Source organism: Oxyura jamaicensis, chromosome 17 (assembly GCF_011077185.1).
Source record: "Oxyura jamaicensis isolate SHBP4307 breed ruddy duck chromosome 17, BPBGC_Ojam_1.0, whole genome shotgun sequence".
Classification (NCBI taxonomy): Eukaryota; Metazoa; Chordata; class Aves; order Anseriformes; family Anatidae; genus Oxyura; species Oxyura jamaicensis.
The window spans coordinates 7,890,035-7,909,094 of NC_048909.1; the positions used below are offsets into that span (position 1 = coordinate 7,890,035).

The 19,060-nt window shown below is 46.1% G+C and overlaps 1 protein-coding gene across 4 annotated transcripts in view; it reads right to left on the bottom strand.

The window, feature by feature from the left end:
* The window catches only part of BRD3 (bromodomain containing 3), a 39,046-nt gene that overhangs the window by 8,330 nt on the left and 11,656 nt on the right, over window positions 1-19,060 (bottom strand). For 2 of the 4 annotated variants that reach the window (XM_035341876.1, XM_035341879.1), the window contains exons 2-8: window positions 14,449-14,765; window positions 12,265-12,402; window positions 11,146-11,293; window positions 9,404-9,618; window positions 7,368-7,739; window positions 1,806-1,934; window positions 678-869 (exon numbers count right to left, since the gene is read on the bottom strand). In XM_035341876.1, the coding sequence (XP_035197767.1) occupies window positions 678-869; window positions 1,806-1,934; window positions 7,368-7,739; window positions 9,404-9,618; window positions 11,146-11,293; window positions 12,265-12,402; window positions 14,449-14,649 (1,395 nt within the window). In that variant the 5' untranslated portion in view covers window positions 14,650-14,765. Of the gene's footprint in view, window positions 1-677; window positions 870-1,805; window positions 1,935-7,367; window positions 7,740-9,403; window positions 9,619-11,145; window positions 11,294-12,264; window positions 12,403-14,448; window positions 14,766-16,584; window positions 16,765-19,060 lie in introns of all 4 variants that reach the window. The other 2 variants (XM_035341877.1, XM_035341878.1) reach the window with 2 other exon arrangements.

Genomic DNA, 19,060 nt, shown 5'->3' on the forward strand with positions numbered 1-19,060 from the left:
CGGACTCTGAAATGCTAGGTTCCCTTTAGGTCTCCCATTAACTTGCTTTGAGACACTGGATAAGCCATTTTATTAATGCTTTGTTACATTAAGGTAGTACCTACAACCACTGCGTATCTGCTTAATAAAAAAGGCCGTGGCTCAGAGCTTGTAACAGTCAAAACAGCTTCTGTATGAGGTACAGGGTGAAAATATTGCACAGGAAGATTGTGACAGGTGTCATTGCGCCTGAGCTCTCATACCAAATGGGGAACGCAGTGCTTACCTACATCCCCAGCATTGTGTGCTCCTTCATTCATGGTGGCTGAATGCTTTGGGATCCCCAGAAAGCACAGAACATCAGCTTTGAGAATGGTTATCTCAAGTAACTAACATTACATCAATTTTTTTCACATTTATTTCACAGCTGGGAGTTCTTCCCCTTCAGCTGGCAGAAGGGGAGATCACTCTGCTGCATTAGATGTAGAGCTTAGGGATATGGTTTAGTGGGGACTGTTAGTGTTAGGTCAGAGGTTGGACTTGATGATCTTGAGGTCTCTTCCAACCTAGAAATTCTGTGATTCTGTGATCCCAGACTAGATGGGATTTTTAAGAAAGAAGAAAAAAACCTTTCTGCTAAGCCTTTTCTACTGCATAGACACAAACATACAGACACGCAGCTCGGCCACTGCAATAACCTGCTCCTGGAGCTCCGCCAGCCGAGTCGCTCGCTCTTCTTCTGAGTCTGAGCTGTCTGAGTCGGAAGAGCTCTCCTCGCTGCTGTGACTGCTTTCTGTGCTTTTGCTCACAACTGGTGCTGTTGGAGGAGGAGGAGGTGGGGCCTCTGCAGGCTCATCAGGCATCTTTGCAAACCTCATCTCAAAGACATCCTATGAAAAAAAAGGGGAAAAAATGGTGACAAAGGAGCCTCAGCTACAAAGACCTCATTCTTGTCTTTTAAAGGCACCAGACACCCCATCATGGGTCAGGGTCTGACTGCACTAAAAGTGCTGTACCAGTAAATAACAAAATACAGTGAGCACTCTAGAGCAGGGGTTGAAATCATCACAGTAAGATATAGTTCCTCCTCTCATCAAGGAGAAAATTAGTCTTGCAGTGGGATCGGAGTAGGCAGGGGAAGGTTACTGAATCTCCCTCTGAGATCCTTTTGTGGCTGGGAAGATTGTGGAGGGGTGATGGGCTCTCACCCCTCTGCTTCCTGGGAGGCTTCTGCATCTTGTCTGCACCAGCCTCTGCCAGAGAGGGGCACTAGACTAAACGGATCTGACCCATTCTGGCTTCTCTAACAAACTTCCCTCTGGGTTTGGCTTCACTCTTTGCTGCTCCTCTGCTCAGCAGACTTCTAAATGGGTCTTTAGCTCTTCCATAAAGGTCAGGGAGGAAGCTCAGCCTCTGCACACCAACTGCACAGCTGGTCTTAATGCCAGGATACCCCACACCCCATCCAGAGGCTGAAGCACTCACTCTAGTACTGTACATTGCCCAGTTTTCAGCTCAATTTCTGGCACAATTTCTCCCAGCTTTTCCAAGGTGCGTGTACAGAGCGGCATACACTCTGTAAGCCCAAGAAAATACTCCCATTATTTTATGCAGCAATGATTATAACATTTCAGGAACGGCATTGGGCCATGCCACGTGAAGAACACAACAGTTCTACATCAGAGAGCATCTGAAGGCTCTTTTTGAGGACTGGAAGAATCACGGACTCTTCCTTGACAGTGCCAAGGGCAGATCCACACTTGGATCTCTGAACGGACACCATATAGCTGAACTAAATGTACTCTGAAAGATGCCAACACCTTTACCTGGAGCTTCCTGGCCATGGCTACCACTTCGTGGTCTGGAGGATTGTACTTGTAACAATTAGAGAACATTAACCGAATATCTGCTGCAAAACCTTGTGCATCCTGGTATTCCCGACTGTCCATTTTTTTCTGCAAACAAACAAGCCAGAGGGAAAGGGGAGAAAAAGCCATAAGCAAAAAGCATTTATAGTAATCGCATAAAGGACGTGCGTCATGGAGAGAGCTCACAACAGCTTCAAAATCACATTTGTCTAAGAGAACAGTAGTTTGATCAGGCTTATTAGCTCCTAAATAACATTTAGAGTTTCTGCTTTTTAAAATAAGCAAAAAAAAGCCAGACAACTAAACAAGCTGATCTAGTTCCACAATAGTTTAAGCTCTTAAGATTCTATATTTGGGTTGTTTTCTCTAACAGTACTATGTAAGTTTGTCAGGGCCCCCATTCTGCTAGAAAATAAAGTCAGTTAGAATAAGAGTTTGAGATTAGAAACTAATGTAAGCAGAGAGCATAGACTGAAGGGCAGGGAGTCAACAGACAACAGCGTTACGACGACAGGATTACCTTCAGCATGTATTTCTATATGCTGCTTGGGTATTTTTACCCTCTAAATCTGAAAGGGCAGAGAAGATTACAACCATCTCCTGGCTTCCTTCTAACACAAGGCATGAATTACACTTGGTGATTTCTGCACTGAGTCAGGCACTTGCTGTTAAGCTACAGAACCAGCTCTTGATTTTAGAAGTCCAATAGATACAGAAAGGATACGGAATTCACCCTTTACGAACCAGTTCCTAGTGTTACTTCCTACTGTAGTGAGGAAAAATATCAGGAGCTAAATATTTGCACCTTGTTTCTTTCTCTCACTTTCTAGCTCTCAATTTCATCCACTTCTCTTGCTGTCTGGGACTGAATGACTTGGTTTGGAGAACAGTTTATGGCATTCCTAGCACTTAATTGATTTTATGCATATATTACTGCCACGTATAAAACCTTAGCTCCAATTACTCCTATCAAAAGGGAATTAAAAAAGCTAACGCTAGATTTCATTTGCATCTAAAAGACACAATTTTAAAGAAACTCGCTGTTTGCCAAGTGCTCGCAGCCTCCCTTTTGTATGTCTTGTGCACCTGTATCCCCCAGCGACTGGCAGACAGGCTGCAGATGTGATCGGGCAAGGCTCCTTCCCCACCACAGCACAAGACAGGGTTGCTTCGGCTTAGGCTAGAAAATCTCCCACTTGTTCAATGGAAATTAAAAATGTCACAGCTCTGAATACGGCAGATACCGGAATTACTTTGAAACATCGCAATGACTCCTAAAACTGCTTTGGTTCCAAATGAGGCAGAACTGCACCTCCGGGGATGCAGCTTTGGAGGGATTCGCGCGCAAGGTGGTGATGTTCCTGCAGCATCCCTCCCTGCAGGGCTGCAGCTCGATGCCTGTCCAGCTTCTGTCACGAGAGCTCGTTCCCTCGGTAAATCAACGAGGAGCAAGCCTCCGAACTGCAGCACAAAGATGGGGAGGGAAACAATTTGTGCCTCTCCTGTCTGAAGGAGACCCGGCCTTGTTTGAAAAGGGTCTCAGGCCAACTCCAAAGCAAAACAATATGTTCAGACGAAAGGGTCCATTTATTTTAAAAGACGTCTTGCTGCATGAAAGGCCTTTTTGATATGCTTGTATTTGTTTGGCACGCTCAATGGCTGATTACAGCCTGTGAAATACATTTCAGCATCTGAGGCTTTGCTTTCATCCAAAACCAACAGTTTTATAGCCCAATGTTTTAAACTGTTGATTTTTTTTTCCTGCTTTCGTGTAAAGAAAAATTAACTTGACAAAAGAAAGAGGATTTTAAAACGATGTGGTGGAATACAAATTCACTTTGATATATTCAGCTGTTTAACACTTATTTTTAACATTTACAATGGCAAATCAGAAGACATAGATAGCAGGACCAGAAAGGGTGCCGGGAGGCCAGCTTGGAAAAAAAATCTCATTTCTCTCTCAGCAATTAATTCTATTGTTTAATATTCTTTAACGTTCAGAAATTTGTTTCCTAATGCCTGGCATCCTCTTGCTCTAAGGTAAGCCTTGTCCTGCCCACAACAGATGCAGAGAAAACTGTTCCCTCCCTTCTTGCAGCAATCTTGTTAGGTCTCCAAACATGTTAAATGTCTCCCTCCCATTTTCTCTTCTCCAAAACTAAACTGGACAACGACCTGCCCTCCAAGCACATGGCATCAGGACAGGTGCCCACGAAGGACACAGCCACACAGTTCCAACGACTTCAGCAGGCATCAAGTCAGGAGGACTCTGCCTGATTTCTGGGGGTGTAGTTGTGCCCTACAAAATCTGCCTCTACAAGAAGAGCTGCCTTGGGAAACAGCATTTGTACCTGACAATAGGTGCAATTAAAGAAGTCTTAAAAAATTCTTGCTGCTTCCAGTCCTGCACAGCACCCCAGCACACCCCTCAGCTCCCAGCTGCGACGTGCTCTGCTGCAGCCCCTCCACCTCTCACCTGCCATGGCACAGCCACGACAACCAACCTGCTGCTTCCACCACGCAAACCATCTCCAAATCCTTCCGAAGAACACCTCCGCGGGGCGCACAGCCTGAAATGAAACATGCTCCTAGGCATGAAAGGTATTCCCTAACAAAAAACAAACTTCGTACAACCAGGGAACTGAAGTTCCAAGCAGCCAGGTACTGCGGAATCCATTACAGCTGCAGCAATATTTACGTTTCAGCTCCTCACGTACTTCTTTCAAGATGAGTCTGAAGGCCATTATTCGCAGTGCTTTAGCACAACCATTGTCACTTGTGCAGAATTACATCTCGAGCCTTTCAGAGCCACAGAGAAAGCCCCTGACACCTGCGCTGCCTGCAAATGGCAGGTTTCTATTCCAGGCACTTAACATATTACAGGCTGCATCTACAGGCCAAGGGCAACAACAACAAAACACTTCATAAAAAACAATACAAGACAGCACTTCAAACAAGTTTATTAAAAAAAACTACTACGTAGAAAGACAAGTCCAGAGTCTTTGCATACAAAAGACTCTGTCAGATCTGCCAGTAATTCTCCAGCCTTCTGACCTATACTACAGAAGTACAGAGGGAAAAGAATCACCTGCACTTGCAGAAGTGCAGAGATGGACGCTTTTTAAAAAGAATAAAATTAGGACTACAAAGAGTTTCAGGTATGAAGCAGTCACCAACCCAAAAATCATAGCATTGCACCTACATTTTGCCAAACACAGCACAGAAGCCCTTGCAACGAGAAGCCACCTAGTCACACGTGAAAATATCAGCTTTGACAGGATTCCACTTCTTTCACCTGTAATCTTACTGCGTTCGCCTGGGCTTGGTCCACCAGGCAGCAGGTATCTCTGCAGAGACCCACGGCATCCCTATGAAGTCAAGGAGATGCGACGGAGCCGAGACCACGTCTTGAAAGGACTAGGTTCACCAGTACTGTAACTGAATGACTTCATCTAGGACACGATCATCTAATTGTTTTCACAAAACAGGTAGAGGAGAGGTTATCAATAACTGCAGCCCTCTGGTGTGATAAGGAAGAGAACAGTTGCGCTGAGCCAGAGACGCTTTTCCCCATCTCAGTCATGTCTGTGAGCCAGACGCCCTTTAAAGCCACTGGCCACTTCAGGAATTCAGAACTGGTTTTGACACAGCCCGTGGTAAGCACAGGCAGACATAACTGTACACACAGTACGCTAAACACCACGACCTCCTGAGGTCTCTTACAACCTGAATTACTTTCTAATCCTAGCCAGGTGGATGGACCTTCAAGCTAAGTGGAAAAAAATGACTCCAATGCAAAGGGAAGTGAGCAGACCTCGACAGCAAGGGATGCAGTCCTATCATTAAAGCAACATGCAAGGGCTAAGTAGGCCTCCAGTACTGGCCATTCAAAGTTGGCAGGATGGCAAACAAACTGCAGCACCAAAACTGACGGGAACTTCTCCCTCCCTCATCCATGCTCAGAGCAAGAGAAAATGGAAACTTACTCAAAAAAACATCGGGACCTTCCTCTGTCAGCAAGAGATCCCAGCCAGGCACCAGTGCTCCACCTTCCCAGACTACAGTGATCAACCCAGTCCTTTCTCCTGCTTTTACCACTTGTTTCTGGCTCCCCCTTCTTGCTTGCAGCTCAACCCACCCTTCTTGCTCTCTTCTCCTCTCAGGAAATTGCTGCCGAGCTTTAGCGCAACTTGGCTTAATTGCAAGTCTAAGAAAATACTGCACATTGCACTGGTTTATGTAAACAAAGCAAGGGCACAGCAAGATCAGGAGATGAATCGTCTCCAAGCCCAGCTCCACCACAGCCCACTTGCAACACTCTTGTCGGCTCAGAGAGGGTCTTCATTGTACAAACCCAATCAATAATAATATTTAGTACTTAGATAACACCTTCCAGATACCTGTCTTCCCAACAGCCCTGTGAGGTAGGTTAAATATTATTGATCTTCATTTTACGACTGGGGAAACTAAGGCAGAGAGGCATGGGGAAACTTGCCAAGGACCATGGCATCAGGATGGCAATTAACTCAGACACTGGTAGCTTTTGGTCTAGTCCTCAGCACACAGACTGGGATGATATGATTCTATGATTCTATGGCTGTTGTCTCACCATTAAATAATATAACTAAAATACTCTTAAAATGCTGTAGTTGTAATAAGAACCCCTGCAGCATCATGGCTGAATGGAACGGCACATCAGAGCAGCACGTGCTGCTGCCAGGCGCTGTGAAGGATTTTGCCGAGGAACATGTAAGGAATCAGGAACGCGTCTGTCCTTTTGTCACCTGAGCATTTTAAACAATCCTAGGCATTGGCCAAGCTAGGAGCAAAACAATCCTGGCATGCTCATGAAAGCCAGCAGAGACACCTTGACTTCCTGCACACGGAAGAAAGTCTCACCTCTGCTGACACCAATTCCAATGGCCAAGCAGAAACGGGAACTAGAAAGACACAGCTTTGCTCTGTGGATATTTAGGAGGGGCTTAGAAACCCCCCAGTCTGTAGGGAAAAGCATCTCAAATATTGGACCACACTAAGCTAAAGTCTTGAAGAGCCGATCTTGTACCACACAAGCATCATATTATTTCCTCCCCCTGCCTACCAGTAGATCATCGTGTTCCAGCTGGAATTGCTCAGCGTAAGCCTATCTGGACCACGCATCATGCCAACAAGTAGCCAGGCAGCAGTTTCTGGAAATGGGATACTATTAATTGAATCCTATGAAATACAGCACCTCTTCGTCTCCGAGTGCAACACGATCCCAATCACACAAGTTTAAATAGCTGGGCTATCCATAAAGAGAAGAGGATGCCATCATATAGTCTGCTTCATAGGGCAGAAAAAAAGTCCCAGATTATGGGGAAAAAAGGAGAGGGTAAGGAAACAAAATATAAAAATATCCAGATGATATCCAGTTTCAGTTTTCCACCCTTGTCCCTTCCCCCTCCCCCAGAAGGAGCCAGTCCTCTGCAACCAGAGGGCCGTGACACCCTGCAAAAGAGGTGGTAAATGTGGACGTACTTTAACAGTACTGAGATCCATGGGGTGTTTGATAATATCATGATAGTCATGTAGTTCCAAGGCCTCTGCATCAACAGGCTTGTAAAAGGGCCATGCATAGGCTGCATGCTTCTTCGAGAGCATCTCCTTGAGAATGCTGTCACAGTACTTGAGGTGCTCAGAGAGTTTGCCTTTCTTCCCTGCATGCTGGGGGACCTCTCCATCCTCAAGGTCTTTCTTTGGTGGTTTGATGGGCCGGCCGCCGCTCTCCCGTCGAGCGATGATTTTGGCCTGTTTGGGGTCCGAGAGGGGCGTGGGTGACTCGCTTCGGCTGGCAGTGATGGCAGAGGTGGTGGGCGTTGTCGTGTCCGCTTTTCGCTTCACTCCCTTTTTCTGAAACAGATGGACAGACTTCATGAGTGCATGCCCGGTCGTCACGCTAAGCTAGCAGAAACCTAGCCCAATTCATCCTAATTTCTGCGAACTGCCTGTCCTCGGACAGAAAACACATTTATTTCCCTGGGATAAATGGGACTTGGGACTAGAGGCTTCGACACACAATTCAGTGACCACAACACAATGTATTACTACATGTCATCTGAGCCACAGTAACCAGCCATTTGCACGTCTCCAACCCAACCCCAGACATGATGAAAAATGTGTTAGCTCTATGTATTTCACTGAGATTTAAACTAAGGACTCTTACCTCAGGTTTGCCAAAGGAAAGGAGTGCGCCCAGTCGATTACTGCAGCTCAGCTGATGCATGGTGACTTAGTAAGTGTCAGTAACTTAACCACATGTCTGAGTCCCCAGTGGCAGGATCAGGCTATAAGTTCTGAACCAAAGCATATTAATCACCAAAGACCCATGAGCCCTCACTCCCTTGTATTTAGTGGATGTGCTAAGGTAGATTGTTTATTACGGACAAGAGTAAGAATTTAACGATTTTGCTTCAAGCAAATAAAACATACATCTCCCATAAATTCAAGCTGTGACTGTCCAGTCAGCTCTTTCTTGTGCTCCTAAGAAGGATCTATTCCTCCGGAGGAAACAAAAAAAAAGGGGGGGAGGGGGGTTCCCCAGGGAAATCTAAGGCAAATCTTAAGTAAATCCCAAGCAAGATTAATTTTGCAGTACGTATTTGGCAAACTCACTTTTGGGTTCATCCTTGAGTTTTAAAATTAAACTGATTCTCAGAAGCAAGTTATTTGAACAGGAACTGCAATATGAGACAAGCTTCTGAGGAGCACAGCGTCGCTGCAAGATCTGACTTACAATTCCCCTAGTAATTGTCAAACTATAGGGTTAAATAAGAAAAAAAATTCTGGGGCTCCGCTGACCCACGCAACCTCACATCAGGGAACACCAATGCTCTTGCAGTTAATTTCTCAGCTCAGAGAACTGAGCTTTGAGCTATGCTTTAAGTATTTTTAAAGTAATACACAGCTTGCTAGGAAAATTCCGGTTATTTAGAGCAACATTTCCATTTACCCATAAATTAACATATTAAATAGTGAAACAGTAGTGACACCTCCCAGGAGATTACTCAGTAAGGAAGACAGAACTAATGTACCCAAAACCTGTAGGCAACATCAGTCTCCTCCAACTGGAGTGACAGGCTTATCTTGAACTCGTTTGTGCCAGAGAGGAACGTTCCTGGTGCTGGGGTGTGCAAACCTTAATGGAATAGTCCCAGCAAAATCAGGGATTCAGTTCCAAAGGGAAGACGTGCTTTGGGTTGTATGCAGGAAAATGGGGGAAACCTCCAGCAGCCTTCTGATCCAGGGAGCACTGGCTAAGGCTGTGGTCAGATGAGAGCTGGAGCAATTACAGGTGACATCACCTCAGCTGGGGTGCAGTAAAACTAGCAAAACTTTGCTGAACCCACTGCAACTTGACAGCAAGCACTTGTCTGAGCACATCCCAAAGGGACAACGATGGCCAAAGAGTCAAATGCAGAGAAGTTATGCACACAACCAGCAGTCAGGGGACGGAAATAAAGCACTGCTCAGCAACCCTGCCTTCTGAAGAGGAAGGGGTCAAGTTCTCCATTTACCTTGACTACTGGTGGCGTAGGAGGAACCACAGGCATTATCGGAGCGGCAGGCGGAGGGGGAGCAGCAGCAGGAGGGGCAGTGACAGGCGGGACATTAGCAGTGATGGTTGGCACAGGGGTGGCAGCAATGACGGGCGTCTGAGACACAGCTGGAGGGACGTTCTGGAACGGGGCCGGCGGGGAGACGGAAGACACGGCCACTGCTTGCTGCGCTCCTTTCAAACGACAAAGTGAAAACACCGCAATGTATTGATGGTTACAAACGGCGACAGGACACTGTGAACAAAGTGACACCGGTGCTGCTGGATTATACATCCATGGGCTTGGCAAAAGGTTCCCAGTCCAGGGCCACAGGAAGAGCACAAAGGACACTGCGTATGATTTGCTTGGCGCTATTACCCAGAGGCCAACAAGAACTGAAGAATCACTGATCTAAGTCTTCCTACCATAAGCTTTAGGCCAGCCACACAAGTACTCGTACACGAGGTGTGCTGTTCTGGGACGGTTTTCATCCTTCTGCTCTCAGAGCTGTCCTGCGCCCAGCAGATCAGGAGCTCAAGGAGAAAGAAGGGGGGGAGATGGCTCTGACACGTGCTGTCCTGCACAGAGCTCAATCCAGATGTATTTTTATTTTGTAATACCAACGGCAACAACCCCTCCCCTATTGGCAGCTCAACACCTAGGAGTTCACTAAGGCTTCAGATTTGCCACAAGTTATAAAACAAGAAAAACAGAGCTGGGTGCAGAGCTCCTGAGAGCCAGGCAAATGTCTCTTACACTATGCTTGCATTGTTACAGGATTACCTCCTAGTATAAATTAAACAGGACATTTAATAACTGATAACCAAAGTATTGATATGCCTGTATGCTTTTATAGCTGCATTTAGTAAAGGATGCTGAAAATACACATTGTTACAGATTTCGTTCAGCTTGGATAAAGTTGCAGCTCCATTTGGCACCTGAGATGTGGGAAAACAAAGAGTAACAGTTGACTTTTCCAGTGCAACAATTAGACTTTGTTTACAGAAAAAAAAAAAAAAAAAAAAACTTTTGACAATTTAATTCAGCCAACACAAGCTCCTTTATGAACTGTTTTACCCTGCTTATGGATGTTTTCATCTTAAATCCATTTAAAATCAACTCAGGGTAAACTGAACTAAACTTAATTTCTGCTGATGTACAATAGTCTACACAGCCTTTTGCAATAGCTTAATAAATCCTTTACAGTCCATCACACTTTATTTTGTGATGTTGCAACCGTGTGTGCAAAAGAAAAACATTATCTGGGGTTCAGGGGATTTGCAAGATTTAGCATCTCTGTGTCAGATTTCTGTTGGGACCTTGGGTGAGTTGTACAAACCCCGACGTATAAAGGCACCCTGCACCACGGTCTGTCACTTGCAGCAGGCTGGCACATCTAACTACCTTGTCTCTTCTTGCCTTGGTTTCCTCGGTGCACACAGAAAGCAACAGCACTGCCCTCCCTCCCTGAAGCACTGTGCAGATGGAAACATCAGGTGGCAAGATGTCCGTGTGACAAATGGAGAGTGGCATTCAGACAGACAAGCCCTGAAACACCGGGTGAACGTTATCTATGCATCTTGCATTCCTCCGCTGCTCTGTTAGCCTACACACTCCTTTCCTAGCCTTTTGCACCGTTTGCAAAGTCACACAGCTTGGAACGTGGACCAGGCCTTACCAACGGGCTTGTAACGTTTACGGTCACTGGATCGGGTTAATACCTGCACTCTGTGTGCCTGCTGACGGCTTACGGCCTTTGCCTTTAGGAACTGGGGGTAATAACTCGACTTCCTCCTGAGGCATCTGAGCAACCTTCTGCAGAAATATCTTCTCCAGCGCTTGGGCCATGAGAACGATGTCATCTGTGGGCTGCAGGGAGAAGACAAGCCTGAGCTGTGTCATCTGCTCATTAAAAGCAAAGAGGTTCAAGATCAAGCTTTGAAATCCCCAGTGACACTGCCCTTCAAATAAACGATGGTATCCAATGAACAGACAATAACCAGCCTAGCTCTTCCCTCTCCTTGTATGCTACTCTCCTGCTCTTCTAATCCGGTCTAGAATGCAATAATCACAGCCTCTAAATAGGTTACATCCAGAGAATATCAGGACTTCCAGCAGAAGCCTGACAGCTAGCATCCCGTGCATCAGTGTGGAAGCAGAAAACTGGAACAGATGAGCTGTCCTCCCTGCTTGCCAAAAGGTCCTAGAGAAGAGTGTAAACATATAGTCTGTGGCTTATACTAATTAATTTGTTTATTTCAGCTTGTTCTCCAGTATGGGTCAGTGATGACAAATCACTGTAAGAAAAAAAAATACTGGCTTTTAACAATCTAACAAAACAGCAAATAAGCCAAACCCAAAATAATAATAAGCAATCTAAAGGTGTACAAGTATGGATGAGGCACAGCAGAGGACAGAGTTACGCAATTTACTGAACTGCTCTCTGCTGCTGAGAGGCAGGAGACACTAGTTATTGCTAGACAAGCAGTATAACACTTGGAGCTAATAACACAAAACACCTGCACAAACTTTAGTTTATCGTGAAGAATTCCTAAATGAAAATAAGAGGAGTCAAAACTTGCTGCGTAACCCCCAAACAGAAATCTACGTATAATTAAAAGGCATGTTTGCCGTTTAAAATGCTGTGAGGGAAGAAAGACACAGCACAAAGACAGCTTTGTGCGTTTCAAGTAATGTGGTTGCAATTAGTGGCATTTTGAATCCTTGCAAGGAGGGCCTGTAGCACAAAGGAGCTGCCCTGTTCAAAACCTGCACTGTAACAATTGTAGGTGCTTTTTTCTAGGCAGTGCCCCAGCTAAGTGCTTGTCTGGGCTCTTTACCTTGTTATAAATATAACAATTTGTAAACATGGTGTTGAAATCCTGCATACATTCACTGGCACTCCAGTAATAGTTATGTTCCAGGCGCTTCTTGATAGTCCCCATGTCCATGGGGTTTTTTATTATTTTGTGATAATCCTGTTGGAGAAACAGGAAAGACGTTACATCTCCTGGCATAAAGATAGCGCGTTCACATCTCTCTGTAGTCCCAGCTTTCTCCTCTTTCCCCCTCCCCCCCAAAAAAACACATCCCCGTATTTTTGTGCAAACTGCAAACACCTTCACTTCTATTTTCTAATCTGTAGCCTCTTAGCCTATCATTGGGAACTTGCCTACAAGGCATCAGACCCCCCCCATACAACCACTAGCTCCCCCGGTACCTGCTCAAACACGCACGCAGCTGCTTGGCCACTGGGAGCTGCTCCCCCTGGAAGCTGCTTGCAGCCCCGCTACCCCTTCCCGGAGGTTGTTAGCTGCAGATTGTGCTGCAGAGCGGGACAGTGCCACACTCCGCAGCTAGCTAACGCCGCAGTGATGCGATCCATGCTTGCATGGGACCAGAAGTCAGGATAGCAGGGGCAGCACTATCTTTGGCTAGTGTTCAGTTCAACAGGGAACTGGCAGCAGCAATTTGGGAAGGAGCAATTCTGCCTGCCTTTTTAAAAGACTGCCTCTGAAACGCTCGGCACTTACAGAGGTTTATCAGTGCCAGCTCTGGCTAAGACTGCACTCAAATTTTCAGTGACTCTCTGGAAACAGTCTTCAAAGGCTTCCACGTGTTAACCCAGTTTCTCTCTGGGCTGGTCTCAAGCATCTGTAGAGGCTGTGATTAGTCTGGAGACACTGCAGGCACGCGAGGTTATATGCTGTAATTTTCTCATTCCAAAGAAAGGCAGCAATGCCTCTCACTGCATGTGCACATGAAGCCACATACAGCCCCGAGCCACTCTGAGCCCAACCCTCAGGCACGACCCAGGAGACCAACTTATTTCAGGCAAGGCACACTGGGACAGAAGAGGCAATCCTGCTGGTTACTGGGCTTGTGCAGATTTGATTTGAAACATGTGAAAAACAATTACTCTTCCAACTGACTCCTCCTTTTTGGTAACCTGCCCTAAAGCCACTTCAAAATGTCTGAGAAACTAAATCCATAAAAAGGAGCCATACAGGAGCACAGACCTACTGAAACATTATACCTGTGTTAAGTGTTTTACTCTTTCGATTATCACCTTAAATAGCACCCATTAACAAAATTACAGAGTTCAAAGGACTCCTGACCCAGTCCATAAAATCAGGTCATAACCTGCAGTAACTGTAGCTCTCCAGTCCTAACATCCCACAACCATGCTCCCTCAAATCCTATCCACAACCCTCCTGTTCAGAGCAGTCACAGCAACTTTGTGAGGACTTTGTAATGGGCTGCCTGGAGGAACAGACAGCAGGGCACACGGGGGGCTCGGTGTTTAAGTGGGGCAGGTGGATGGGGGCTTGCTGAGTTTTTACACCTACAGGACCACTCCGAAGAGGTGAAGGTTTTGTGGTTCTGTTTCCTGGAATCAGGCTGATTAACTCACTTTGGTCATTTATGAATAACCTGGCTTTGTCTTTTACTATCTGATCTGACAGAGACAGGACACCTATCATTAAGTACAGGAGGCAGATAGATAAATCCAACTGTTCTCTTAGTTCTGCTTCCAGTTTGGCGTTTGAAACTACCTCACTCCAAGTACGCTTGGTAATTAGCTTCTCCTGACTCCCTCAACACTGCGGTCAGTGTCAGATCCAGGAGAGCCTATCAGAAACACAAGTTACACTTAGCCTAGTACCAAATACTCTGCAGAGCAGACTTTAGGTCTGTCACTCAAATTGGACAGAGGTGGGACACGAGGGGGAAAGACACACGACAGTAACCGCAGGCAAGGCACAGATGAAGCACTGTGCTTCAGCTGCTCTAAGACAGCTTGCCTGTGTGGTGTTCCCTTCCCTCACTAAGCGAGGAGCAGTTTTCTCTTTCAGAGACCTCGTAAGCTCTGTAAAACACGATCTTTAACTTCAGCGAGTCTGAGAATGGTCAAGGTCATCTCCAAAAGCAACCTCACCACTTTGACCCGGGGATCAGAAAACCGATCTGATTAACATGCAGCTTTCCAGGAACACACTACCGAGAAGACGGTAGATACGTACCGGTAAATTCAACTTAATCGCATCAACAGGTTGGTAGAAAGGCCAAGCAAACTGATGCTTCCACAAGGTCTTTACAACAACATTTTGCATATATTGCAACTGGTTGGTCTTCCGGCCAGGCTTATTGGGATTAGTGACCTCCGGAGGCGGCGGATTCACAGGGCCCTGAGGAGCCTGAATTGCTGATGTGACTGTCGACATTTTCCTGCTCTTGCTCTCACTCGCTGTCACAGCAGCAGCAACTGGGAGATCTTCCTTCTTCCTTTATGCTCCCTGAATGGGACTGACATCCCATTTCCAGGGTCCAACCATGCAACCTACAGCAAATGAGGAAGAGGACAACATGTAAATGCTGGTACTTATTTAAGATAGGCACATTCAAACATTATCAACAGCAAAAGTGTTGTAATTCAAGCTCTTTACCCCATCTGCTTCATTCTTTGTAAAAAACTTTGTTACCTTGATGATGGGCATAGCTCAAGCCCCAAGAGAGAACGGGAACAGCAATTCCTAAATTCAAAGCCTGCAGAGAGCCAGCAAGCTTCGCAGGACTGGTTCTTGCTTTATCTAGGTCAGGGAGCATCTTTGTACAAATACACATGGGGCAGCATAAGAATACAGCTGGGATGTAAAGCAGAGACTCCCATGAATGTGCTGACTCAAGCCAGTAAATCCATAGCACGCAGCCCCATGTAAACATAGCTACGCTGTCTCGACCCACGCTGGGTGGCACTGAGCCAGCTTGCACGCTTCCACACTGGTGCAACGGTTGTCGAAGATCCCACAATCAAGAGCTGACTCCAGCTGTCAGATGATCCCCACCAAGAGATGTGAACAGACCTGCAGAGAAGTGCTGTGATCAGCTGTAAATGAAAAAGGCACCAGAAACTTCCTAACTGGAAGCGATCTGTGCTTTGAATCTCAAATGTCTTAGTGTCTCTCTTACTGTGCCCAATTAACTGGGCCCTCAATTTTGCATGGATGTTTTGTACGGAAGATAAAGGCTCAATATAAATAACAATTAGTATTATATTGCTTTCCATGAGCTGGCTAAGAGAGCGCTGCCATGCTCTCCCAAGGCATGCATGAAACACCCAAGAATACACAAATTGCAATATTTTATCCTATTTTTCCCTGGCAAACTCCAGCGGAAAAATGGTCTAGTATCACTGTTTCTTGTATACCATATGGTAAACAGCTCTGCTGTGTCATCTTCCGTAAACATTTGATATTTCAATTCATATCAGAACTGTAGCAACACTTCTTATAGCAAACAGTCACTTTCTAGAGGCAGATTATTTCAAATACGTTCAGAAAACCACAAATGTACTCTCACTGACATATGCTTCTTTCTTGCACATAGAAGCATGAGCAGAGACAGAAACTGCAGTAATACAAGGAGAAGGAGAGAATATTAAGACATCCTAGAAAAATAACTCTTCCTTGATACCTCCCTAATCATCTCTACTGAATGTCTGGACTAAATATAGAACATCAACTTACCCTTTGAGCTGCTGATTAGACGATGGCAAAAAGTAAACACATGCCTAATTTAGGGAAATTTTTACAAAAATAGATGTGTACAAACATAAACAGATCTGCGACACAGAGGGATGTTTAAGTAGCCATCTTCTCAGGCTTGTCCAGGCAGCAGAGGTATTCCAGCCTCCCCATAACCAGGATTGCATTCTGAAACCCCGGCGGCACTGAGAGCCAGGGACCATGGTGCAGAGCGGTCTCTCCGCTGGGTGACAGGGACACCCAAGTGCTCTGGGTGCTGCAGGCACTGGGTGCACCTCGCTCTGGCCCAGTTTGGTTGGCTCAGAGGTGTCCCTGGCTCCAGAATCCAGGCCCGGATTATTTTAGAGTTAATTACACGGTTAGTTCTTATTGAACTTGTGTGGAAAAGTAAGTCCGAGTGCTACAGAGCATTTCAGTTGTAAGTTTGAAACTAAGCAGTATATAACTTAAGTATTCCCTTTAAATACAACAACCCTCTCTCCTTCAGAATATCCCCACATCCTTCTACCTCTCATCCTTCATTTCAGAGAGGATTTGTCAAATTTTCATTAAATCCCAGAACTGTAATTCAAAAAGCAGATCTGGCTCCTGCCTCTCCCAGACTTCCCCTCTGACCTCAGCCAAGGCATTCAGGATCTTCGCACCACGGCTCCTCATCTGTGCCACGGAGGGAATGGTATTTCCTTTCTGTCTTCATCCGCTCCACCCAGCAGCCTACAAACTCTCTGGGACACACACACACCGCCTCTTCACGTGCACAACGCCGCTCGTCCAGAGAAGGCTCGCTTATACGGACTGTAATAGTCATCAGTGACATAACTCAGAAAGGATTTTAATTAAGAACATTAGCAAAAGCAGGGAGGGTGAATCATGACAGCCAGCTCAGTTAGTCCTCTGACAACCGATCCCCTATAACTTGCATTTTCCACCTCATTATTTAGTACAACCAAAAGCGGCTACAAACCCCAAACCTCTTAGCAGCAGTCATTACATTCCGGATCCTGCAGCTGAAAGACAGGAATAGCTACCTGGAAGTATCTGTTCCTGCCACAAACACAGCTTTAATGTGCCTTCACCTCACTGCAGCCTTTTAACCCTTACTCCATCAGATTCCTCATCATCTGCTTGGGGAAGCTGCCTCGATACCAGATCATTCCTTCATTTTTTTTTTTAATTTCCATTCCTTTTAAACTTTCAAAATAATATTTTTTTAAAAAATGAAAAAAAAAAAGGCAGGGTTAGGAGAAATCTGTAGCTGAGGGTGCAAATGTTTTGGCCATGTCCCACCTCTTAGCAGAGTGCATGACAACCTTTTCAGAGGCCACAGCCCTGCGTGAGACATTTACGAGCTGTCAGACCTCACTTATTAAATGAGGAAAGCGAAGGCATGAGCACCCGACCTTCCTGACTTCTCAGCCGAATCATCCAACGTGACACTTAAGCAGACTCCTGCACAAAAACCAAGCAGACTTACACGAGTTGTCCCAGTACCGCAAGCAGAATTAAAACACACAGCTCTGGTCGAAGAGCTTCAGCATCTTCTGAAACCGCATCAGTACCAACAGTGAAACTGTCAGGGAGCGCAGCGGTGACCAGTACCTCACTGCACAAGGTGCTGCACAAACCTGGAGGGAAGGCTGCCAAAATCAGCCCTGGCACCGACAGCACGTGCATCTTCCACCGAGGGCCTACGGTTGGACTTTTTAGCCCAGAAGTAATTACTACTTAAATCTTAAAAATTTAAGTTACTACTTATCCTGCTCCACAGAGCCGTAATGTGCAAGTAACAGAAGCTGTCCTTGATTTTTCTGGCTGCACATCTACACTTCTGATCTTACAAATTTAAAGTACACCCTCTGCTGCCCTAAACAAAGAGCGTAAGCTGCTTGCCACATTTCTCCTCCTCCTTACCCACCCCAGTTGGAGAAGATAATTAAAAGCAAAACCCGAACTTTCAAATAAATCCTGCTTCTGTGGAGTTTTTCTGTCCTTTTGTGCTAAGTTGCAACCTCAAGTGTGGCATCCAGCAAAGCTGTGGGGTTTGGCTTGTCCTTCAGCCAAACCAAGCATCAAAAAAAACCAGGCTGGAAGCCTGTTTTCTGTTGCTGTTTTTGAAAAACATTTGTTTCATTGAGTTGCTTGCATGGGTCAGTCAGTGGAGAGACAGTTGGCACGGAGAAAGCATGTTAATAATTCCCTGTCCGAGTAGGATAACATTTGACTCAGCTGATGCTACCCACAGACTGTCTGCAGTGGTGGAGGCTATTTTCAAATAAGCTATAAAGCCCCATGAACCGTGCATCGTGCCAGTAAGCCGGCTGCTTCAGCTAACGGTTCTGCCACTTCCTTTGGCAAGGCAGAACATTTAACGGATGGCTCAGTCCCTTGCTGCTGTTCCTGCAGCACAGGAAGGTATTTGTTTTGATTGCAAAATTAGAAGGTAGCGAGCTTTACGTTATCGTGCTAGCCCAACAACTCTCTCTTTCTGTCGTATAGTATTTCTGCGTGGTTACTTGGACTTCGACCAAAAACTGGCGCAACTCCAGCCCAGCCAGAAGCAGCCACATAAATCTTCCCATCAGGGAAAATTATCAAGCTGAGGAGATGTTCCTTGACCTCATCTTTATCTACACCGAGATCGACAATTTGGTAGCGCACAGGCTGTGCACAGATCAGGGGACCTCAGACTCTCCACAGACGCACAGCAAGACCCCGTTCCCACCCCGAAGCGCTGCCCCTTGCTATGCACGGCGGCGATGTCACCTACCCAGGGCCCCCCCCACGAGCCTGTGGCAGAGCCCTGAACCCCAGCCAGAGCCCAGAGAAACACCACCTCCGAGGCAGCGCTGCTCAAGCAGACGCGAAAGGCAGAGGCTGAGCTTTTCTGAAGGTAGGATGGAGCCAGAAGCACGCAGTGACAGCAGGGCAGCCGGAGTGGGCACCTGCTCTCTGCCTCTCCAAGCATTACTGCCCTCCTTAGCTCTGCGCAGCAACCAGAGCAGACGCTTGGTCCCTTTTCCTGGACAGCAGCAATAGCCGAAAACTTGGTCAGATTTGTCATCACGTGTTATCCCCCACCTCAGAGAAGCCG